Source organism: Corticium candelabrum, chromosome 8 (assembly GCF_963422355.1).
Source record: "Corticium candelabrum chromosome 8, ooCorCand1.1, whole genome shotgun sequence".
In the NCBI taxonomy this organism is placed as follows: Eukaryota; Metazoa; Porifera; class Homoscleromorpha; order Homosclerophorida; family Plakinidae; genus Corticium; species Corticium candelabrum.
Genome location: NC_085092.1, coordinates 3,926,781 through 3,951,470, shown reverse-complemented (window position 1 = coordinate 3,951,470; position 24,690 = coordinate 3,926,781). Strand labels below are relative to the sequence as shown.

General features: G+C 40.5%; 2 protein-coding genes and 1 long non-coding RNA gene across 4 annotated transcripts; 1 reads left to right on the top strand and 2 right to left on the bottom strand.

The window, feature by feature from the left end:
* Positions 1-818: 818 nt before the first annotated feature.
* Positions 819-3,406, bottom strand: LOC134183330 (uncharacterized). The gene is made up of 3 exons (XR_009970480.1): positions 2,837-3,406; positions 2,285-2,608; positions 819-1,532 (listed from the first exon to the last, which is right to left on the bottom strand). It is a non-coding gene; the product is annotated as an uncharacterized LOC134183330 (long non-coding RNA).
* A 4,536-nt stretch (positions 3,407-7,942) lies between these two features.
* On the top strand, positions 7,943-15,590 carry LOC134183427 (uncharacterized). Its single transcript, XM_062650958.1, has 8 exons — positions 7,943-8,153; positions 8,221-8,724; positions 8,802-8,862; positions 9,051-9,252; positions 9,309-9,364; positions 9,433-9,540; positions 14,547-15,311; positions 15,386-15,590. Exons 1-7 carry the CDS (start codon positions 8,019-8,021, stop codon positions 14,711-14,713), a joined length of 1,233 nt encoding a protein of 410 aa, XP_062506942.1. The 5' UTR covers positions 7,943-8,018; the 3' UTR covers positions 14,714-15,311; positions 15,386-15,590.
* Positions 15,591-18,068: 2,478 nt separating this feature from the next.
* Positions 18,069-23,004, bottom strand: LOC134183536 (uncharacterized). 2 transcript variants are annotated; one of them, XM_062651114.1, is made up of 5 exons: positions 22,897-23,004; positions 19,558-19,665; positions 19,466-19,490; positions 19,107-19,174; positions 18,069-18,564 (listed from the first exon to the last, which is right to left on the bottom strand). In XM_062651114.1, the coding sequence occupies exons 1-5, from the start codon at positions 22,984-22,986 to the stop codon at positions 18,235-18,237; spliced, it is 621 nt and encodes a 206-aa protein (XP_062507098.1). In that variant the 5' UTR covers positions 22,987-23,004; the 3' UTR covers positions 18,069-18,234. The 2 variants fall into 2 exon arrangements, with proteins under 2 accessions (XP_062507098.1, XP_062507099.1); XM_062651115.1 differs by lacking the exon at positions 22,897-23,004 and adding an exon at positions 20,328-20,400.
* Positions 23,005-24,690: the final 1,686 nt, after the last annotated feature.

Here is a 24,690-nt window from a genome sequence, read left to right as displayed (position 1 = left end):
AACTTTCTATGTTTGGAAGTCTCACGAAACTAAAACGAACCCGATGCATGGTATGTGTATCTATTTTCTCTCATAGTTCATCTTGTTAAGATCTGCTACTTCAACGTTTTTTATCTCAATGAAGATGCAAAATTTCACCAGTTTGCAATGTAGTCTTACTGTAGAATGAGATGGTAATACCTGTGGTGTCAACATGCAATAAACCAGATGTTTGAAGATTTTTAGTCTTTTTGTTTGCAGACTTCCTTATGCCTTTGTTTTAGAATTAAGTAAAAACAACTGTAAACAAGGTTGTATTCTACAGTAGCAGATCAGCTTCACAACAATATTTATAGAGACCAAATTAATTACTTTGAAAGAGTGATTAGCCACAAACGACTTTAAAAGCAGACGCTGAATTTGAAATATCTTGAGAACAAGTTATTTGAACTAACATTGCTATCTTGCTTTTCAAGTTGTGATGCCCGGAGTCGCTTGGCTGCTCAATGTGTAGGCAAGCCACACAGATTCTCACCTGTCCAGCTAGACCCGTGTCTCATTCCAGACACCATGCCTCATTAGGTTTGTACGCCCAGAAGAATACTTCCCATTATCAAACAGCAAAGTTTGCAACGAACGGTTTACGAGTTTCGTGTAGTTAACTTCAGACAGACTTCACAAAATTCGTAATGTTCAGTAGAAACTACAGTTGCACTAGCTAGCAATCTAGCTAAACACCTTACGCTTTATTACTCTATTTCTAAACTTTAGTGCAGTATAGTCTTAGATCTGTTTTACAAAAGGAAATGCAAAACATGTTTTATTAAACACAGCACAAGTCAATTTGAACAACAGGTCATAAGTGCAGTAGACAAAGTGTATACATCAAACCTTCCAATTAACAATATCAATACTGAAAAATACTACTTCGACATTGTCTGGTCAATTCGAGAATACAACGTGCAAAACCAGAGCTAAGCTCATTGCTATTGCTAAGGAATTCTCTTCTACAAACACAGAAATGATATCAAGTAAAAGATAAAACAACCACATGGTTTGATGACATGTCAACATCACCAATTGGGATGAACAAGAGTGACATCAGCCACTCCATCCATCTTACCCTTTACCATTCGTTTAGGTGGACATGATGTATATTCGTCTGTATCACGAATACAACTAATGATTCTGCGAGCTTCAGCTGCTGTTGGTCGTGTGGCAGGATTATCTCTCATCAAGTGCTTACATAAGGAACGGACATTTAGCTGACGGACGAGTAAGACTTAATTAATTCTTTTTCTGCGGTCTAGAGTAACAGCAGTGAACAGCTCACATAGGGTCACTCCCAGACTGCACATGTCAGTCTCCTTGCTTTTTGGTAGAGTTGAAGCATCAAATCTCTCCGTTGCTGTGTATTCTGGACTGAGAAGGCCGGCTGAAAGCTTAGTATCTTGAAAACGAGCGGCTCCTAGATCACCCAGTTTGGCTCTCATCGCTGCAGTTACCTGGATGTTCCTTGGGCAGATGTCACTGTGGAGAACCTCCATGGGTTGCTATAACAACACAACAAACAATAAGACCAGAAACAATCAAGGAAATGCTACAAAGTATCTACATTGATATACTTAATTGTTTCAACAGTTACTTGTAAGCCTATGAGCATGAATCAATCCTTCCATGATTTTGACAATTCTGTATAAGTTAAGTTGTTTACTAATCTTAGTCTCCATTCATGAATGTTTGTTGACTAAATGATTATATACAATTGTGTAATTACTACCTGATCTATTTTCCACAGTCTAACTGTCAGTCTTCTAAGCTTACCTTCCTGCCACTTTGTGTGACAACGAGACTATTTGGTCTATGTTTCATGTACCTTAAAAAATGTATCTGTCTGTCTATCCGTCCGTCTGTCTGTCTGTCTGTCTGTCTGTCTGTCTGTCTGTCTGAGTTTCAGAAACAACGAATGACAATGACAAGTTTTTTGACTTTAATGTACAGATCTGAGTCCACTAATGTTTTAAAGTATTTCGCTGTGAAGGACTGGTTCATCATAGAAGTTTAGGATGTGTACAAATAGAGGATCTGTAACAATAAAATAATCTGTCTGTCTGTCTGTATGTCTGTCTGTATGTCCGTCTGTCTGTATGTCTGTCTGTATGTCTGTCTGTCTGTCTGTATGTATGTATGTATGTCTGTGCTAATCTGTCAGTCAGATAATAGGCTCGACTTCCGAAACAAATTTGATTATTGACGTGTGAATGAGATGATATTGGCTCAACCTTATTTCATTCACTGTTCTCACCATGGAGTGAATGTGATCCAGTCCACACAAAGAATCATGTGCCATGTCGACTTTTTCTCGTAAAGTGAGAGGTGCAGCATCTCATTGACATGTATCGATCACGCTAGAAACAGAGACACTCTGTAACTCCATGATAACCCATGCCTTCTTGACTTCTTTCTCCAGAGTGAAACCACAAACACCAGCAATGTTGGGATAATGTATCTTCCATGCTACAGACGCTTCTTGTTGCACAAATTGAACGTATCGTTCAACATCAGCCAAAATCATCATACAAACATTTGACAGCAACAGGACACCCATCCCAATATCCAACATAAACAGCTAAATAATAGTACAGAGTCTTAATCTATCGTTTACACAAGCAACCCACACAAGCAACCCACACACGCAAAGATGGGCCAGCTGTATTTGAAAACGTCAAGCAAATGCAGTTCAAGCCATGCTGAGCCGTGGTGGCCTGTCCCAGCCTTTATTGCCAAGCCAACACAAGCCGGCCTTAGCCAATTGTAACATGTAAATCTATAAGTGCTGGCCTAAACTGTGTCTCACCTCCATATGATCCACGTCCTAGTTCTGTGCCAGTCAATCGAATGTCACGTGAAGGAATCTTAAAAACTTCGTTTTCTCGTTCTTGCTTGTATCGTTCAATTGCAGCATCGGAATCTGAAAGCAGCTCTACAATGTTAGCTTTTCTATTTGTGCTTCATTTAGTAATCGCTGAACATTTTCCTTCTCTACACTCATTTGCTCAATTTTTTGTCGAGCTTCATTGAAATCATTGTGAATGTCGTGTTTACTTCTTGCTCTCGTTGTAATCGTCGCCGTAGCTCTTCTTTCTCCCTTCTCTCTCTAGCAACTGCCTTTTTTTCTCTCGTCTTTCTCTAGCAACTGCATGCTCTTTCTCCCTTCTTTCTCCAGCAACTGCCTGTTCTCTCTGCAATTGCTCGTCCTTCAGTGCCTTCTGTAGATCTGTCATTTGTTGTCTCAAATCATCCATTTGCCTATCTTTTGCTAAACCGTCTTGTGTCACTTGCTCTAATTGTTGAATCAGACGTTGTACTAACTCTTCATCTACCTGTTTTGCCACATCTGTTCGAGATGGTAGTATGGGTGTAATAGTCTGTATAAATCAAAGAAATTCTTATAATACACTAATAATAAATGTATTCAACACAAAATGTACTGCCAGTTACACTGTAGAATATCCCCTTATAAGAGAAATACAGAACACTCACACAATCATTTTAAGTGTCGGCTACTATCTGAAACATTAAATGTATTGATAAAAACACATGCCAGTGGTCTGTCCTATTGTGATACTTTGCCTTATGTCTTTGCAATTTCTCCAAGTTCTCATATCATTTCATCTCGTTTCTAAATGATAATCATCAGCCCAAGTCAAATCTTGCTCCTAAAGCGCCTAAACTAACAAACTATCTGTTGACATTACACTATACAAGCGGCAAGTTAGCTACACCCCAATCCATTAATAGCTACACTCACTTAGCCAACATAATGTATTAAAATCCTATCCCTCTGATAATAAATGTATAGCAGTATGGAAAGCAACACTTAGTTCAGATGCACAGCAGACAACTAGGTACACAAAGAAATCAAAACACAAATTGCACTAAACCACTGATACAACTTAATCAGCTGACCCTCATTCTTCCTGTCACTGGTGACGAGAGATGACCAGCAGCTGCTATTGCTGTTGAGCATGTACGAACTTAAAACAAACACAGGATTTACCCTTACTTTTCACATAAATCAATCCCTAAAACTAAACAAACTATTGCTGGTCAGTTGGGTGGCTCTGCAATATGATAAAAATAAATACTGAAAATCTACTGGAAGAATATTAGGTGAGATGAACTTGAGTGATAATGAAAATAATCATCTCTTCTAACATTAGTATGCTGTTACTTCAAGGGATAAGAAAAATCATTACACATGACAAAAGATTTACATATACAGTATTGTCTGACATCGTCATAATGCACTGGGTTGTCTCACTTACTGCAAAGTTGAACTGCAACAGCACTCTAACATCACACATAAACAAGTTATAGTTAATACACAAAGTTTACACAACACAACAATCAGATCACACTTCAATGAATTCCTTCAGATGGGAAAGGATAGAAGAAAGAATTTCTTTGTGACTGCCAAAAACTGACTGCAACCTTCCTTCTCCTGCTTGCATTGCAGTTTTGCCAGCCTGTGCAATAAAAGCACAATGTTTGTTATTGGTGTAATAAATGTCAACACCTCATACCTTACTACTATATGTATATATACATACATGTTCATTAAACAACATAAATTATTTACAAATTTAATGCTAATACACAGTTACTGTAATCCAGAGTTCTTTAGATGTTGTTCACACGGTAACAACAAATGTTTTAGTTTACTAATCACACACTCGCTAAAATTTTAAATCAACACTCCCCAATGTGTTACTCATCATTTCCAACGACCACATATCCACATCTTATGCAGTCATGTGACTGACCCATAAAAATAATTTAATTACTTTAAATATAGCTCAACAGTATGATCTGCACTTCAAATAAGATCATTATCAGTGTATGCTTTTAATAAATATTCTCCCATTTCCATGCAGTAACACCAGAAAATATCAACACCATCACCTAGCCACTACAAATTGACAATAGAAAAATTCATCACAACAATACAAAGCATCTTCCTTCACTTATCTACTTGACAATGTTTCGTAAAACCAAGAAATTGTACACAAGGTCAATGCCATCTGCTTACAAGCTTGCCCTACAGCTAGCAAACTACCATTTGTTCTATCAAAACACACACCTTAAAACAAGTGTACAGTAAAGGAGAACTTTCACCAAATTCAACTATCTCTCAGATGAAAGCTGTCACTTCATGACAAAACCATTTGCAACCGTTTACTGCTAAAGTTTACCGTAACGAAGAAATAAAGCATTGAAATTACCTGCGTAGGCGCGTTTAGTACCCGTATTTGACGTAGGCGTGCCTCTGATTGCCTCTGATTGTTGGTTAGCAAGGAAGACCGATATCTCTGCACATTTCAAGGTAAGGATTGTGAGACATATAGTGACAAGTTGTGATTTATCAACTAAAGCAAACTGGGACCCCAAAGTTATCGCACAAGTATCGACTGTGGCAATACAACCTCAGAAGGAGACCCTTCTTGGATTAGCTCATAGATCATATCTTGCTGAATTTTGGGTGCGTTAGGAGCACTTGGTATGGTTAAACCTGAAGTAGTTCCTTCCAGAGAGTAAGACTTTGTGTACATACGGGGAATCGTCTGAACAAATCGTTGCCGATTCTCTGCTTCTGTGGCTGTCTGGACCGTAGGTTTCCTGCAGGAAGATACCGGGCCTTGTATCTTTCTTTCAACAAGTTTAGTATTTAGTGAGAGTTCTCCTCTAGTCTTCCATTCACACTCCACACATGAACACTACCAGAAATTTAACTCAACAGTTCATGTTTGCTGCTTGAGCAGTTGAGATAAAATGTCACACGACATTCATCATCATAGTCTTCATTTCTTGTTCTTACAACTGACCCACAAACATTTAACCATACAATAACAGAGTTCAACACAGAGCCGGCCGAGCCAGCAAACTGACGGCTGATATGCACTGTTCTTTGCCAGCCGAAAAGGCACAAGCAAGTGAAATGCCAACTGGAATTTGAGACAGTAAGGTTCAAGTTTGATCTGATCTGTTGATACCAGTCAGATGGACGATATATACAAATGTCAGCGCCTGTAAGACAGAATGACCTGGCTCTTATTGTTCACAGTTTAACACCCCAGTGCTTCCATTAAGACCTCCTAGGGAAACATGTAGATGAGAATCAGAAGAATTAAGATGAGCGGATTGCGACAGTGTTGATGGTCCACAGGTCAGCGAAACAGTCGTCAGCACAGGAGACATCATTTAAACTAATGTTTGGAAGGGATGGACGACAACGCGGTTAGATGTTATCATGGAAGGAAAAGAGCAAGTGCCACAGTTAACGTCAGAATACGTTTCAGCTTTAAGTGAAGCACAAACGAAGAGCATGAAAAATGTTAGAAAATGTTTGGCAGAGGCACAGCAGAATCAAGCAAAGGTTATAACAAGGAAATTGAAGTAAGGCATGAATATACCAACAAGGAGACTTGGTTTGGCTATATAGTCCAGCAGTAAAGAAAGGTCATATGACGAAGCTATCAAGTTCGTGGAAAGGGCCATACAGGGTACTGAGAAAGAAAGGAGATGTGAATTACTTGGTGAAAACTGTCAGGAAAGGAGCTGCCATATTGGTGCACTACAACAGACTGAAACCATGTTATACACATCCGGTGGAACAACAACAAGAAGAATTACATAACTGACGTGCAAGGAAAAGAAAGGTCGATCTGAGATGAATGAAGCAATTGAAGATGAAGAATGTCTTCTGGCTCCAGCTGTTGAGATGCTTGGAGAGGAGATATCTATGGTGATACTTCCACCAGAACTAGAGAACAGGGCGCAAGAGCTACAAGAGGAAGAACCAAATATACGCTTACCAGACCGCCCAGAAAGAAACCAGATTCCACCTGTGTGACATAGAGACTGTGCTATTAATTAATAATTGACTTGTTGCGTTTAGTTTTACGTTAATTGATTGTATCTTAGAAGTATGTTTGAAACTAAGAGGGAGGAATGTGGTATGTAACAGTAGCATGTAGATTAGTGGACGTGCACTTGCTATATAGACGTTTGTAATCATAAATATAAACAGTCGGTACTTGACCGTCAAGGACTGTCGTCGTTCCGTATCTAGGCGATCCTCGCCCGTGTTGTCTACTCGTGTAATAGCGTTACATATGTTTATGATATGAATTGTTCAAGTCAACTACTACTGTCTGTTCCACATAAGTGTGAACTTTGAAATAATGAATATCTCCGCTGTTTTTTGGACTTTCGCGATGATCTCGGTATCGCTAAATGCAGCTCTAGCTGCTGCATTCCTCTAGTATACATATAGAATTATACTATGTGCCAACGCGACCGACCGGAAGGTGCGTCATTCTCTACACGTCCGTCGCGGAAGTAGGCCTAGACGTCCGTCATGAAATTAAAGTTGCGTTTATTATTGAATTCGGCCTAGACGACGACCAGGACGACATGGACGTTGTAGATGTAACTGCAGATGGCTATGATTCGGGGCAAGAAGTTGTGTACACACCAGATATAGGCCAGGAAGACTGATGCCTCATCAGCGCAGATGAAGTGGACCGACGACATCCAATAAAACATATCGAATCACGCAATGAATGTGTATATAATTGAATAAATATGTATGAAATTGATACTAACACAATAATAGCCCATTACTTACTTTCCTGAACTTTGATATGCCTAGGCTGTCGCCGAATTTTGAAACACACGGCGCGCGGCATGTTTGTCAAAATTCGGCGATAGCTGTGGCCGAATGACATAGTCGTCGCCGAATGATGTCTAGTAGCTGTCGTCGAATAGCGTTAGTTTGACACACATGGTGAGCCATAACTATCGATTACAACAAATGGCACTACATAAATAAACATTCTTTAGCTACTAAAGAGACATCATGCAGAGTTCATCCCGAGTTGGCAACAGTTACACATGTGCTTTGTACAGTCGCAGCAAGGGGAACAGAAATTACAGAAGGAAAGGAACGCAGAAACGCGCTTGTTGGGGTCAAGAGAATGGTTCGAGTAAAAGACGGGAGTGCGTCTTCTTGCCGTCTTGCTTGTTTCACTGTTGTCATCATTGTTGTCTTCAACTGTCTTCCTACCATCTTTTTTGCTCTCTATTCAAGAGACAATTCGAATGAATTAGAAGTACGACGTCGGATCAAGCTAGGCTTGAGTGCTAATTTGATTTACCTGCATGAATATTATCTTATAGAGTACTCACACGCACTCACAAGGCAACATCTCTCTGCGATGCGGCGAGCAGAGAGTGAAACTAGACCAACAATTCAGTGAGGTAAACTACGATTTCTTCTTGTCATCTGCTTGTCAAAGTTACCTTCCATGGATGAACGATTTGCAACTTATGAACCAGGGGAAGGATAATTTTAGTGGGTTCATCGTTGTTGATAACGGCTGTGGATTGCAAAGGACAGAAACGGAATTGGAGCGTCTGTTTGCTCAAAAGAGTTTGATCACTAGAGACTGTTTCTCTTACGGTCTTCCTTTCATTTGCAGTTATTATTACAGACCGTTAGTAAATGATAGTTTGTGCAACAAGCATTGGCCAACAAAAGACGAATGTACAGCTGTCAAGACGGTGCACTGCCAATCGGAATGGAGAATCGTGAAAAGCATTACACAGTCATCTGACGTCTGCATTCCACTCCCTGATTGTACACAACTTCCAGCTAGACATCAAAATGAAACGAATATAAAGGTAATTGTAGTTAATTAATTGCATCATTACACTACTTGGCCACATTATTTGTGTGATTTTGTGGATAATTGGTGCAGACCTTTCAAGGTATGGTTTCCACATCTGTAGTCTCAGCAGGGGAAGATGAGCCATACAAAGGTAAGCGTTTTGAGTGTAATAGCGTTTGAGTGAGTGTGAGTGCTTGAGTGCACGTTTGAGTGCGCGAGTGCTTGACCAGTTTTAGTGTATGTGCATGTTATCTGTCATGTGCATAATGATTATGTATCTGCACGTTTTTGTGATGTGCGTGACTATTTATTAACTATTGTTGTTTCAATTCTGAACAGCTAACGGTACATCGTCGTGCATACGACCACTTATTTCTTCAACCTCGAGCAACTCCCCATGCTCTCCTCCTTGTCCTATAGCAGACTGGCTACTGAGAAAGGGAACTCTTTCTCTTATTGCTTCCGCAATCTACATCAGTTTAGTTGTAATATGCATATGTTCGTTCATTGTTTTCTATACTTGGGCAAAAGTGAAAGAATTGTAAGAAGTTCTAGAAACGCTTGGAGACTTTACTTCAGCTGTTTATGTTTTTTCAGGCGTCAGTTTCCGCACTCGATTACTTTGCTCATGGTAGTTTTCTACATGGTGACAGGTGGGGACTTATCATTACTGAGTTTGTTTAAATGAGTAACGTATAGTCAACGGTGCTTACATTGCTAGCGCTACATTACGCTATTGCATTTTCCGTGGGACGCCGTGGTACCTACTGCTCGCACAGCGACGCACTCGGCACGTGGGAGAATCCAAGTACTCTTTGTATCGTTCAAGGTAATATATGAGAAATAATTTACAAATTTAATATATATAGTTAACTATGATAGCACAAAGAAGGCGTCCTAGGTTATAAGTATAGAACTGCATGAGTGTTGTGTATTTGTATAAAGGAATTTCTTCTCCTTTGTGTTTTTGATATCATTCACCCCTAGATAGCTCCTTCGCTTAGTTCAGGAGTTACAGTCGCTACAGCGAAGAAGTAGGACTAGCTGCAGGGGTGTTTCCAGGATTTCTGGAAGGCGCGGCGGAAATAACCACGCCCACCTTAAATTTTGGCCCCGTTCATTCCGATTTTTATGGCCGGCCCACAAAAGCTTTGACAGAATGCTCAGGCACAAAAGAAACAAAGTGGTTTAGCTTCTTAAAAAAGTTTCTCTCTGTCTTAGTTCACTGTGCTTGATTGACCACATGATAGCTATATTAATGTGAGTGAGAAAATTTCCAGACATCAAGAAGTTAAGAACCTGCCTTTATATAGGATAGGAAGGCCAGATATCTACAGACTTCGTTTGTTATCATCAGATACTGACCTAAATAGTGGACAGAGTGCAAGACAACCACTGTTTATCTTTGAGTACTTGTATTACAATTAAGTTCACACCATATGGCAGTCTTTGTCCTAATTGGTCTTATCTTCAAACCAAGCATCACAGGAACTACTTGTTAGCCTGTAACAACTTCCCACTTTTCAAAATACAAATACAAGCCCATTGTCTTCATAGCTAATCACTGCCTACTCATACAGCAAGGCATGTCGGGACTGTACAAAGTGGAAGCCAAGGCATGGCGGAGCGCCGTGCCTTTTGTATGCTGGGGACAACCGTGAGCTGAAGAAGTGGAGTCACTGCATACTTCAGCACTGATCTACAGTATGGGATAAAAAAGCAGAGGACGAGTTGTAGTCCCTAAGCGTCACGGCTAAGGAGGCGACGAAATACGAGACAGTAACAGAGAAGATGGATATACTTACGTATATGCATGTTTGCATAAGTGGTGAACCCATTGGATTTCGAACCAATGGGTTGGTCAACATAAATTATAATTTTAACTTGCCGTAAAGTGTGGCTGGCATGTGAATAAAGTCAAGCTAATTCCAGTGCAGTACTGCATAACTGCCTTGGAATACTGTCTGTCTGTATAAGTCCTGCGTACTATAATTTTGACTTTGCAGTGACGACGTAACATTTCCTACCAGTCATCCAAGACAAAAAGTACGGAGTGCTCGAGCACCCTGTGCACCCCTTTTGGGTATGCCACTGCAATTTGTATGCATGTCCACATTTCTTGGTGTCGTTAACCAAGGCACCTTAACCTATACAGCCTAGGTACCATATTACCCAGCCTAGAAGGGCGGTGGTTCTTATTACAACATTACGTACTACTGTATGTGCTTTTGTACAGTGTGGTAGAGAATAGTGTAGAAGCCATGAAATACCTGGAGGATTGTAGACAGAAAAAGACATCACTGCAGCCATATTTCTGATTCTAGTTTGGTTGCTTTCTCCACAAAATATATTTTTAGTAGCAAATGCTCTGGGAAATCAGTTAGAAATGCTGTAAAATCAGAACTGTAGCTATTAGTAATGTTTTCCTTTGTCTGTAAAAAGGAAAAAAGAATTATATAATGTCTGTCGGCGTCCTGGTGACTTACCTCTAAATGGAGAAAAAACTGTGTCACGCCCAATGGAGCGTGTCAGCAGAGGTCACAGGCACGCCCTCTCTAGGTAAGGCTTATGTGTGGATCAACATATATATGTAAGCGTATGCGTAAAAGTATGTCGTTGTACGCAACTGTATGATGTAATCTATTGGGCGTGTGTTTTGTCATTAACCCGACGCATGCATGCGCTAGGGATATAATAATACCGCTATACACCAACGTCTCGACAGTCGAATGTAGGCGGGTCGGGGTCGATAGACGGATGTGAGCGGTATTATTAACTCCGCGTAGGCTACTGTGACGGTATCGATTATGTGCACCTGCACCTCTAAGTATACTCTCTGTTGTTTCGTATAGCAGTATGCATACTCTATACCGTGTCTCTCGTAGATTAGAATGTAAATGAAGCTATTTGACACAAAGACTGCCTGTCCTTTCTCTGCCAGTTGTTTGGACATGTCTTGGCATATGGTGTCTAGTGACGTTCACGCGACTTTGTATTTCATGACTTACCTTATATGCATACTTGTAACCTAAGCTAGCAGCCGAGGCTTTAGCACGTAATGACGGAATCCAATCGGGAGCCCAAGGACCCCCGGACCTTTCCTTCCCTAAAATCTGTCTAGTACGACCAACAAGTACATGTTCGTAAGTACGGGTTGTTGTCCTAGATACATGCATATGCCCGCTGGTATGTACCAAGATGGCATGGCGCGCATCGCGCATGCTCCACGTTGTTACGTAAGCGGCTAATTTCCGTCCTCGAACTAACAGCTACGAACCATCAGCTAGCTTCTGCCAAGAAGGTAGCTGGACTAAAAGTTGGAGAGGCCAGCTACTTGGGTTTGACTTTTATGAGACCTTGTCTAGAAACTAAAAGGCCACGCCTACTAATATTGCGGAGACCATGGCCTTCTCAGGTCCATGCGTAGCGACGTCAACGGCACTGAAGAAGCAGAAGTGACAAATGTTTATAATCAAAATAGTGTGCGTGTATTTCTCATACAGTGACTAAAATCGAGATCATGCAATCACGTGCAGTTGAATGCGTTCAGGGCTCAAGTATGTTTGTAACTGCTTTAGTGAAATTTGGGTCGTGTCACTTTTTTAGATTGGTCCTCCCCTTTAATTAACTCAACTAAATTCTGGGTCCTCTAGTGACTTTATTGCTTCTTCATTGTAATGGCATGATCCCCAACCGAATATAATTTATAGCCCAAAGAACAATAAAGGTCACGCTACGTGGAATCGACAGTACAATACCGTCGTTATTTATTACCCAAGGCCAGGATATCCGGCTAAGGTTACAGTAGTCTGGGGCAACCGACCGTACGACCGTGTTTATACTCGATTAGTTTAGATGCAAATGAAGTTATTCCGACCAATAGACGAGACGTGACGTTGTTACAGACCAATAGACGAACGTGATGCAATCATAAGGCTTTACCTCTCCTAGCTACGAGAATTAACGCCTAATCTACATTTGCAAGTGCCTGTTTTTCCACCAACAGCCAGGTGTCTAGAGGGCGAAGGTGCAGGTAATATTCAGGCGCCATGCGGTACGTGTAACTGAAATGTACCTGACTTGTAACAATTGCTTGTTCCACAGTGTTTCTGCATACTTACACCCTTTGTTTACACGATTACATTGGGAAACCTTAGCTGAGACCAGTGGCTAAAGCTAAATATCTCAGTATGCAAAACATTATCAGTGACGAGATATGATTACATACACCGGCCAAGGGTTTAACACTGTAGTGTTTCTCTATTCATTAAGAGGCAGGAGTAAAATTAATGGAACAACATGATGTAACAATACAGTATACAACAAAATATCGTAGAAGTCTGATTATACATGTAATTTACACAGATAATCAAATCATATTAGTATGTTAACTTTTATTACCTTGCTTCAATTTCTATATATATTTTTTCCGTTTTTGCAGGTGCAGTTTTTCATTTCACGAATCTGACATCTTCCTTTTTGTTTACTCTGTCCGTATCTAACTTCTATGTGGCTATATATGACCTTAAGAAGCCCGGACAGAGAGGCATTTTGAGACGACACTCGAAACTATTCTTGGTTCTTGAGATCGTCTTTGCCTTGGGTGTTTCTGCAACAATCGTGTCCGCTATTCTTGCCACTGTGTCGTATCAAAGCGATATCACTCAATTTATTTGTGCTCCGAATTCGGTAAATGGTCAATTCTACTCGTACACAGTACCAAATCAAGTTGCATCAGTGATTGCCTTTATCATGGCGATACTTATTATTAAGCGCATGAGACAGGTATATATGTATAGAAAACACTGTACTACATAGAGCTCGTTAAGTGTGCTTGCTCATGTACGTGGCAGAGGCGGATCTTATTCTAGAGGGTCGCACAACTGGGGGTGAGCGCCTTTCCCTTTCGAGACCGGAAATACAGTACACGGAGAAGGTTTCAGAGGCTTTGAACCTGCGTATGCAGAGGCAGTCATTGTATAAAACCTTAGGCTTGTTCGTGTTTACGAATGAGTAAGCGACCCAGGTCACCATTGGCAACTCTTTTTGTGCATGCCTTGAAAGTTGTCACGCTATATGTGTTCCCCTGTCTTAACTTGTCTGGTGGACAGGTCGTGGCTGCCATAAATGGTCCCCGGATCAGTTGTGGTTGCCATAGAGTTGGTCCGGTATTGCCATAAATGGTCCAAGACCCTACCCTACCCTACCCTTAGCTCTAACCCAAACCCTAACCCTGACTGTATACCTCTAACCCTAGCCCCGAACCAATCATGGCTAGGACCGGTTGTCACGTGACACTTTGCATTTAGTGTATCATAATTGGTAACGTGATCTTGTTTTCAAAGTTTTTATAATGTTATCAATACTTAGCAATGAAGTTAATTAATATATCTGCTAAGTTTTGGTTCGTGACGTCACATTGCCAGTACGTTAAAGTGCGCCTTTAAACACCTTTCAGAAAGTCTGGATCCGCCGATACGACGGCGCGTGTTTTTTTGCTTATTTGTTTGTTGTGTACGAGCGTGTGTGCGTGTGTAGATGTGTATATATGTGGGTGGATGCGGACTTTGCAAGTCAACAAATCATTACAACGATTACTAGTACAGCTATAGGCTGCTTCGGCTTTTAGCATGCAGATAGTCTTGTTCTCCTGTCGCGTCCAATGGTCAATTTGACTATCTGTTTCTTGTCAGTTTAATTGGTCTGACATTTGCTTGTGTAGAGAGCTATACATGATCAGGTTTGCCTAGAATCTGAGGCTTGCTTATAATGCTCCTACATGTAACATGAAACAGCACAACGGCCTTGTGGTAATATTTTGTTTATGTTGTCTAGTCTTTCAAATTTCAAGTCAAACAGAGAGCAATAAACCGAGAATTCAAAGTCGTAGGAGTCGTTATCACTCGCCATTTCTTGGTTCTAGTAACGGTGGCTCCACCTCTGTTTGTATGCGCACCTACTATGTCTCAGGTTTACAGCTACTTTTGGTTCAACAAAGATAGCCGGAAAATTTTGAATTACATCTTTTGCCAAAACAGAAACAGCAGCAGTGACTGTATTTTGGAATTTGACGACTTGCGCTTGACAGTATTGTATTCCACCTCTCAATTTTGTTTGGCTATCTTTAGCGTAGTGCTGACGATATATAGCCTTTTTCCTGGACCAGCCAGAAGGCTGTGGATCGAATACTTTCAAAAGTGTCGGCGCCTTGTGGCAGAAACGAAGAGTAACTGGCAGAAAGGAACGCATGAAAACAACGGGAGAAGTCAAGAACAGTCGGCGAAGAAGGACCACAAAGTCTCCGTTAAAGATTCTAATCCGAAACGAAAGTTCGACAGACGAGAGACATCTGTGAAAGTTAGCGATACTTTAGATGAAAAAGAAGACTGTAGCCTGAACGATGAAGAGAATATTGATTGTACGACAGAAGACAGTCAAAGAAGGCTTTCAAGGCGCGTCCATTCCAAGCATGCAGATGCTAATGACTGCCAGGAATACGACCCTGTCGAAGATGACAAAAATTGTGAAACGTATGGCGTTTTCATGCAACAGGATGACGACGAGGACAACGCTTACAAAGGAACGACTCCAAAGACTGACGTAAGAAGTAGTAACTAAAACCAGGAAAGGAAGTCATTATTAAATTAATATTAATTTTTGTCAAACTACTGTAGAAGAAAGGAAACACAGCCTCTGAAATACTGATGATAAAAGCGACAAATGAGTCTGAAGAGGATGGTGTTATGGAGTAGATGCTGGTAATTAGCATAAACTAAGATGTGCACGTGGTTACAATATCTTTGCGACCGACGGCTGCTCGGAGCGTCAGTACTATTGCAACTAACCTAGACACAGTATGTCAAAATATAATGAACTTACAATTTGTGTCAGCACTAGTGGCGAAACCAGGCGGGAGCCCAAGGTCCGGGCCTCTCTTTTTCTGAACTCTGTGTAGCATGATCTATAGTACACGTTCGAAGTATGCATGGGCCCAGGGACGTAGCGTGACCTCTAGAAATGGGGAAAGCTAGACTTCACGCTACTACGGAACACGCCTAATTTTATTGGCGTTTAATTGACTAACTAATAATGTAAAAAATTTAGTGAAGGATCCAGACTAGAAAAGGTGGTGTCTATACTATATACCGACGGCTGTTTCGTTTTGTCCCTACTTGCCATCTAAAAATGGAGGTGCCTAGGCACCTCAGGCACCACCCTCGATCCGCCATGGCGTTTGTAATTATCCATATCATGCACACTACATATCTCTGGATACATGTACACTGTACCGAGACCCACAGAGTCTCGAATAGCCAGACCCTTTCCGCCTCGTCATACACATGCAGTGTACTTCCAGGCGGTATGCACGTATGACGCGGAGGAAAGGGTCTGTCTACGCGAGACTAGATCCGTAGTGTACATAGAGTTACACTTGTAAGCGTCACTGGTAAGTTTCATTAATTAATTTTTCTATTTATACAAATTCATTTTACATGGACATTTGACTCATAAGTAGCCCGGTCTAGCCCATGCTACGTTACGCCCTGATAGGCCGCTGCATGTCCTAGAAACATAAGCTCGCTGTTTACGAGGTGGCATGCATCGCGCATGCTTCACGGCGTTACGTAGTCTATGCGGCTAATTTCCGTCTTCAAACCGACAGCTACTAGCTAGCTAGAGTCGTAGACGCTGCACTTTCAACTCTTGATTCTTTGTATGTTTATAGACTTTTGCACGTAGAATAGCATGACTAAGCTAACATCTTTCAAATTATTTACCTTTGTACAGTCTACTACTAGTTGTACAGCTAGACAACTTCCAGGATCCACGAGTTGTGCATTAAACGCAATTTGGACAAACTCTCTATTGCACATCAAATACGTCAGAGATATCAAATAGCCCAATGCTACAAACAGATGTCACTGCCTAGAAAATGCTAATTCGTCCTCGTCAAGTTGGCTAGTTGTACAGTGTACCGTGTACGCATTTCTCTGTATATTTCAACTATAGTGGCTACAGTGCGTTAAGAATGGCAATTACGTAACGCATTAATTGGAGCTCCAAAAACTATTGCGCGTGCTCTATGTTCTGCACATGGCTGGGCACTCTTTTAAAAATAACGTTCTAAAGAAGACAGTGTGGAAGTAAAACGGAAGGAGACCGATGGTATGAACCACAAAAATGGATGATGACAATGATGACCTCAATGATGCTGAACATTGAAATGCCAAAACTTCAAGACTTTGATGATGACAGGGTTTCTAAACTTTTAGTATGAGAAGCCAAGAAGGATATGCCACTTTGTGTGATAACGAGACTGTTTGGTCTATGTTTCATGTACCTTAAATAATGTATCTGTCTGTCTATCCGTCCGTCTGTCTGTCTGTCTGTCTGTCTGTCTGTCTGTCTGTCTGTCTGTCTGAGTTTCAGAAACAACGAATGACAATGACAAGTTTTTTGACTTTAATGTACAGATCTGAGTCCACTAATGTTTTAAAGTATTTCGCTGTGAAGAACTGGTTCATCATAGAAGTTTAGGGTGTGTACAAATAGAGGATCTGTAACAATAAAATAATCTGTCTGTCTGTATGTATGTATGTCTGTATGTCTGTCTGTCTGTGCTAATCTGTCAGTCAGATAATAGGCTCGACTTCCGAAACAAATTTGATTATTGACGTGTGAATGAGATGATATTGGCTCAACCTTATTTCATTCACTGTTCTCACCATGGAGTGAATGTGATCCCGTCCACACAAAGAATCATGTGCCATGTCGACTTTTTCTCATAAAGTGAGAGGTGCAGCATCTCATTGACATGTATCGATCACGCTAGAAACAGAGCCGCTCTGTAACTCCATGATAACCCATGCCTTCTTGACTTCTTTCTCCAGAGTGAAACCACAAACACCAGCAATGTTGGGATAATGTATCTTCCATGCTACAGACGCTTCTTGTTGCACAAATTGAACGTATCGTTCAACATCAGCCAAAATCATCATACAAACATTTGACAGCAACAGGACACCCATCCCAATATCCAACATAAACAGCTAAATAATAGTACAGAGTCTTAATCTATCGTTTACACAAGCAACCCACACAAGCAACCCACACACGCAAAGATGGGCCAGCTGTATTTGAAAACGTCAAGCAAATGCAGTTCAAGCCATGCTGAGCCGTGGTGGCCTGTCCCAGCCTTTATTGCCAAGCCAACACAAGCCGGCCTTAGCCAATTGTAACATGTAAATCTATAAGTGCTGGCCTAAACTGTGTCTCACCTCCATATGATCCACGTCCTAGTTCTGTGCCAGTCAATTGAATGTCACATGAAGGAATCTTAAAAACTTCGTTTTCTCGTTCTTGCTTGTATCGTTCAATTGCAGCATCGGAATCTGAAAGCAGCTCTACAATGTTAGCGTTTTCTATTTGTGCTTCATTTAGTAATCACTGAACATTTTCCTTCTCTACACTCATTTGCTCAATTTTTTGTCGAGCTTCATTGAAATCATTGTGAACGTCGCGTTTACTTCTTGCTCTCGTTGTAATCGTCGCCGTAGCTCTTCTTTCTCCCTTCTCTCTCTCTAGCAACTGCCTTTTTTTTCTCTCGTCTTTCTCTAGCAACTGCATGCTCTTTCTCCCTTCTTTCTCCGGCAACTGCCTGTTCTCTCTGCAATTGCTCGTCCTTCAGTGCCTTCTGTAGATCTGTGATTTGTTGTCTCAAATCAACCATTTGCCTATCTTTTGCTAAACCGTCTTGTGTCACTTGCTCTAATTGTTGAATCAGACGTTGTACTAACTCTTCATCTACCTGTTTTGCCACATCTGTTCGAGATGGTAGTATGGGTGTAATAGTCTGTATAAATCAAAGAAATTCTTATAATAATACTAATAATAAATGCATTCAACACAAAATGTACTGCCAGTTACACTGTAGGATATCCCATTATAAGAGAAATACAGAACACTCACACAATCATTTTAAGTGTCGGCTAATAACTAAAACATTAAATGTATTGATAAAAACACATGCCAGTGATCTGTCCTATTGTGATACTTTGTCTTATGTCTTTGCAATTTCTCCAAGTTCTCATATCATTTCATCTCGTTTCTAAATGATAATCATCAGCCCAAGTCAAATCTTGCTCCTAAAGCGTCTAAACTAACAAACTATCTGTTGACATTACACTATACAAGCGGCAAGTTAGCTACACCCCAATCCATTAATAGCTACACTCACTTAGCCAACATAATCTATTAAAATCCTATCCCTCTGATAATAAATGTATAGCAGTATGGAAAGCAACACTTAGTTCAGATGCACATCAGACAACTAGATACACAAAGAAATCAAAACAGAAATTGCACTAAACCACTGATACAACTTAATCAGCTGACCCTCATTCTTCCTGTCACTGGTGACGAGAGATGACCAGCAGCTGCTATTGCTGTTGAGCTTGTACGAACTTAAAACAAACACAGGATTTACCCTTACTTTTCACATAAATCAATCCCTAAAACTAAACAAACTATTGCTGGTCAGTTGGGTGGCTCTGCAATATGATAAAAATAAATACTGAAAATCTACTGGAAGAATATTAGGTGAGATGAACTTGAGTGATAATGAAAATAATCATCACTTCTATCATTAGTATGCTGTTACTTCAAGGGATAAGAAAAATCATTACACATGACAAAAGATTTACATATACAGTATTGTCTGACATCGTCATAATGCACTTGGTTGTCTCACTTACTGCAAAGTTGAACTGCAACAGCACTCTAACATCACACATAAACAAGTTACAGTTAATACACAAAGTTACACAACACAAAAATCAGATCACACTTCAATGAATTCCTTCAGATGGGAAAGGATAGCAGAAAGAATTTCTTTGTGACTGCCAAAAACTGACTGCAACCTTCCTTCTCCTGCTTGCATTGCAGTTTTGCCAGCCTGTGCAATAAAAGCACAATGTTTGTTATTGGTGTAATAAATGTCAACACCTCATACCTTACTACTATATGTATATATACATACATGTTCATTAAACAACATAAATTATTTACAAATTTAATGCTAATACACAGTTACTGTAATCCAGAGTTCTTTAGATGTTGTTCACACAGTAACAACAAATGTTTTAGTTTACTAATCACACACTCACTAAAATTTTAAATCAACACTCTCCAATGTGTTACTCATCATTTCCAACGACCACATATCCACATCCTATGCAGTCATGTGACTGACCCATAAAAATAATGTAATTACTTTAAATATAGCTCAACAGTATGATCTGCACTTCAAACAAGATCATTATCAGTGTATGCTTTCAACAAATATTCTCCCATTTCCATGCAGTAACGCCAGAAAATATCAACACCATCACCTAACCACTACAAATTGACAATATAAAAATTCATCACAACAACACAACGCATATCTTCCTTCACTTATCTACTTGACAATTTGTTTCATACAACCAAGAAATTGTACATAAGGTCAACACCATCTGCTTACAAGCTTGTCCTACATCTAGCAAACTACCATTTGTTCTATCAAAACACACACCTTCAAACAAGTGTACAGCAACTTAATTAAAGGAGAACTCTCACCAAAATCAACTATCTCTCAGATGAAAGCTGTCACTTCATGACACAACTCTTTGCAACCGTTTACTGCTAAAGTTTACCGTAACGAAGAAATAAAGCATTGAAATTACCTGCGTAGGCGCGTTTTGTACCCGTATTTGACGTAGGCGTGCCTCTGATTGTTGGTTAGCAAGGAAGACCGATATCTCTGCACATTTCAAGGTAAGGATTGTGAGACATATAGTGACAAGTTGTGATTTATCAACTAAAGCAAACTGGGACCCCAAAGTTATCGCACAAGTATCGACTGTGGCAATACAACCTCAGAAGGAGACCCTTCTTGGATTAGCTCATAGATCATATCTTGCTGAATTTTGGGTGCGTTAGGAGCACTTGGTATGGTTAAACCTGAAGTAGTTGCTTCCAGAGAGTAAGACTTTGTGTACATACGGGGAATCGTCTGAACAAATCGTTGCCGATTCTCTGCTCCTGTGGCTGTCTGGACCGTAGATTTTCTGCAGGAAGATACCGGGCCTTGTATCTTTCTTTCAACAAGTTTTAGTATTTAGTGAGAGTTCTCCTCTAGTCTTCCATTCACACTCCACACATGAACACTACCGGAAATTTAACTCAACAGTTCATGTTTGTTGCTTGAGCAGTTGAGATAAAATGTCACACGACATTCATCATCATAGTCTTCATTTCTTGTTCTTACAACTGACCCACAAACATTTAACCATACAATAACAGAGTTCAACACAGAGCCGGCCGAGCCAGCAAACTGACGGCTGACATGCACTGTTCTCTGCCAGCTGAAAAGGCACAAGTAAGTGAAATGCCAACTGGAATTTGAGACAGTAAGGTTCAAGTTTGATCTGATCTGTTGATACCAGTCAGATGGACGATATATACAAATGTCAGCGCCTGTAAGACAGAATAACCTGGCTTTTAGTGCTCACAGTTTAACACCCCAGCGCTTCCATTTAAGGGCGCGTTTGCACTAGCGCCTAAACCGGTTTAACAAATGGTTTGAGCTAAACTGGTTTAAAAAATGACCTGTATTCACCTGCACTAAACCAGTTATATTGTAAACCTAAACTGCTTTCTTAAACCTACTTCAAAGGAGGTTTAGCAAAGTTGTTTAGGTTTAACTGTCACGTGACAGTACTTGTTTACATGGCTTCTGACAACGCTGTTTGATGATATTGACTATTTTGCATAGATAGAATTACCTTAGACGATGTAAGAGTCGTTTAGTCTCATTAACTAGGGGAAAGAAATCAGCAGCTACGGGGAGACAGAGAGAGAGAGAGAGAGAGAGAGAGAGGGAGGGAGGGAGGGAGAGAGAGAGGGAGGGAGAGGGAGAGAGAGAGAGAGAGAGAGAGAGAGAGAGAGGGAGGGAGGGAGGGAGGGAGAGAGAGAGAGGGAGGGAGGGAGGGAGGGAGGGAGGGAGGGAGAGAGAGAGAGAGAGAGAGAGAGAGAGAGAGAGAGAGAGAGAGAGAGAGTCAGAAGCAGCCTGTCAGATGCTTTGGACTTGACTTTAGTTAATTAAAGTAATTACCATAGTGCATGCTTAGTTAGAATCTTATGTAGTTCGTAATCTATGTAGAGTTCTTCTTTAGTCATAGTTTCGTTTTAGTTCAGTTGAACTGTTTTCAGCTCCTCCTATAGCTTGTTGAAATTGTCTGCTGTATTTTGTTGATGTTGAATTATCTAAATAAAGAGAGAGAGAGAGAGTGAGAGAGAGAGAGGGAGGGAGGGAGGGAGAGAGAGAGAGAGAGAGAGAGAGAGAGAGTGAGGGAGGGAGAGAGAGAGAGAGAGAGAGGGAGAGGGAGGGAGGGAGGGAGGGAGGGAGGGAGGGAGGGAGAGAGAGAGAGAGAGAGAGAGAGAGAGAGAGAGAGAGAGAGAGAGAGAGAGAGAGGACAGTGTTCTTGAGCATCATCATGCAAATTCCTACTAGCAGATGCTGAATCAGTGAAAACCAACAGTTGCTCTGACTTGGCGACAGAGCAGTCCCATACTTCAAAATAAGACATTCCTAACTAGACGGTTCGTTTGCATATCCCGATGTGCAAGTTCAAAGTGCAGCTAGTGGAAACACGGCCTAACTCCTCCCCCAGAAGTGGGTTAGATAAAACAAGCTTTCTCAAGCATTTACCAATTATTAATTATCAGTTAGACAAACATGGAGATCGCTCAGCGAGATGTCTTTCTATCCTCAGCTGTTTATTGGTTAATACTGTTCTTTTAATCAGTCAGGTGGAACCTAACCTGGAATGCGCACAAACAACCGCCAAGGCCATCGCTCTAACACGATGTGTCTAGGCGTGTTCCTATAGCTGTTGCTAGGGCCTTGTCACAAGTTATTCAGGATATCCTGATTGAGAAGTAAGACTACAATGAATACATTGGTAAAAGTGGACACGCCACTAGATAATGAGTTGTTTTGCGAGCTGACCAAAAATTCCTGGGAAGAATACTGAATACTAACTGCTCACATCTGCCATATCTCTTATTATCTTACATTAGAACTCAATGAACAACTAAAACAGCAGAAAATATTTCAAACCAAATACAACAAGTGTCTACATACATTGTTTTTAGCTGACACATCAACTCTCAATGATGTCAATAGCTTCACAACTGATAAATGGTCATTCTTCAGACCAAGATATGAACACATCAGATGTAATGCTGTTGATCCATCTTAACAATAAACAATTTACATGAGATACAAAAACAACAGTCAAAAAACAGAAATTTACAATGATACTAAAATGGAATCCAGACATACTGCAATGCCACACAGACTACTATCAAACAGCAGCAACTGCTTGCTGTCACAAATGTTGAGCTTCTCCACTGCAAAACTGTGGAGAAACCAAACCCGCATTGCAACTATGTTACACACACACACTTCATACCATCACAGGCCCATGTAATTTATCGCATGTCACAAACAACAGTTTGAATGTCATTACAAAATGTGCTACATACAAACAAACTTACATTAGTTGTTGCTTCTTTGTTGCACTTCGATTGAATGAAACGTTCTACTACCGGTAAACGAACAAAATTACATGTATCTAGAAATGGTGTGTAGCCATTCTAAACAATTTGAAACAATAACTACAAGTCAGCAAAAGTAATATTAGCAGTAAAACCTTATCACGATCTTCAATGTTGAGACCAATGCTCAAGAGATAATCAACTACCTCCACATTATCAGCAACGTGTAGAGCTGTCTTTCCAAGCTGTAGTTGACACACAATGTTAGAAGAACATTTATCAGTACAATAATAACTGCTATGAATGCAAACATACAACAGACATAATTGCATTAAAACCAATTAGAAGTCAAACAGTAAACAAACTTCTGGATGAGTCGAGTCAACAATATTGTTGTTGATACAAATAAAAAGGAATGATAAATGAATTGGTACTAAGACAGTCAGTTTGCTAGTTAAAACAACCCACTAGGATCAACACAAGACACGAAATACTTTGTTTGCTCCACAATTTTCCAATAAACAGAAATCCAGCATGCACAAGTGGCTTGATCAGTGCTGGCAACAAGGCCTGTGTTGTCTTTTCCAGACTTTAGTCTACCTTTTGAGTTATCTGTAGATGCTATAGTAAGATTGCTTTGGGTGCAGTACTCCAACAGACAGTTGAGGGCTCAGACCGTGTAGTGAGTTTTGCTAGTAGGACATTGCACCAACATGAAAAAGACTATTCAACCATCGAAAAGGAGATGCTAGCAATTTTCTGGACTATAGGCCACTTCCAATGTTACCTTAAATTTACGGTAAACCGTTCTTGCTTAGGACAGATCATCAACCACTGGTCTGGTTGAAGAGTATGAAAGAGCCTCAAGGAAGGCTAGTTAATGGTTAGCCGCACTAGCAGGATACGAGTTTCTGTACAACACATCCCGGGAAATCGAATGTGCCAGCTGATGCTCTGTCAAGAAGAGTAGGGGGGCAAGACAGTGGAGAACAAGAGAAAGTAGAGGTAGATGGTACAGAAACTCTGGACGAAGTAATGACTCCTTACTCTGTAAATGCAGTAGGATTTGAAGCAGATTGAAAGTTAGACGAGATGGTAATGTTGCAGAGACAAGACCAGGTATTAGCTGAAGTCATCTATCGGTTGGAACACCAACATAAGCCACCTAGGTCTTGGAGTAAAGATGGAAGTTTGAGATCATACAAACGATTGTATCACCAGTTACACATCAGGAATGGAGTGTTACATAGGGAAAGGTACGTGGCTCTACCTGGTGGACGGCGGGAAAAGAATGAAGCTTTAGTTATTCCAGGTGCAATAATACATGATATACTCAATAAGGTACACGACAAGGCAGGACATATGGGTGTCGAGTAGA

Coding starts and splice junctions, on each gene's coding strand:
- LOC134183427 (XM_062650958.1), top strand. CDS start 8,019: ATGGTTCGAGTAAAAGACGGGAGTGCGTCTTCTTGCCGTCTTGCTTGT. Junction 9,253..9,308: donor TGGGCAAAAGTGAAAGAATT/GTAAGAAGTTCT, acceptor ATGTTTTTTCAG/GCGTCAGTTTCCGCACTCGA. Junction 9,365..9,432: donor AGTTTTCTACATGGTGACAG/GTGGGGACTTAT, acceptor TTACATTGCTAG/CGCTACATTACGCTATTGCA.
- LOC134183536 (XM_062651114.1), bottom strand. CDS start 22,986: ATGTGTTCATATCTTGGTCTGAAGAATGACCATTTATCAGTTGTGAAG. Junction 19,666..22,896: donor ATGTGTCAGCTAAAAACAAT/GTATGTAGACAC, acceptor TTTATTGCACAG/GCTGGCAAAACTGCAATGCA. Junction 18,565..19,106: donor CAGTGACAGGAAGAATGAGG/GTCAGCTGATTA, acceptor TGATTTATACAG/ACTATTACACCCATACTACC.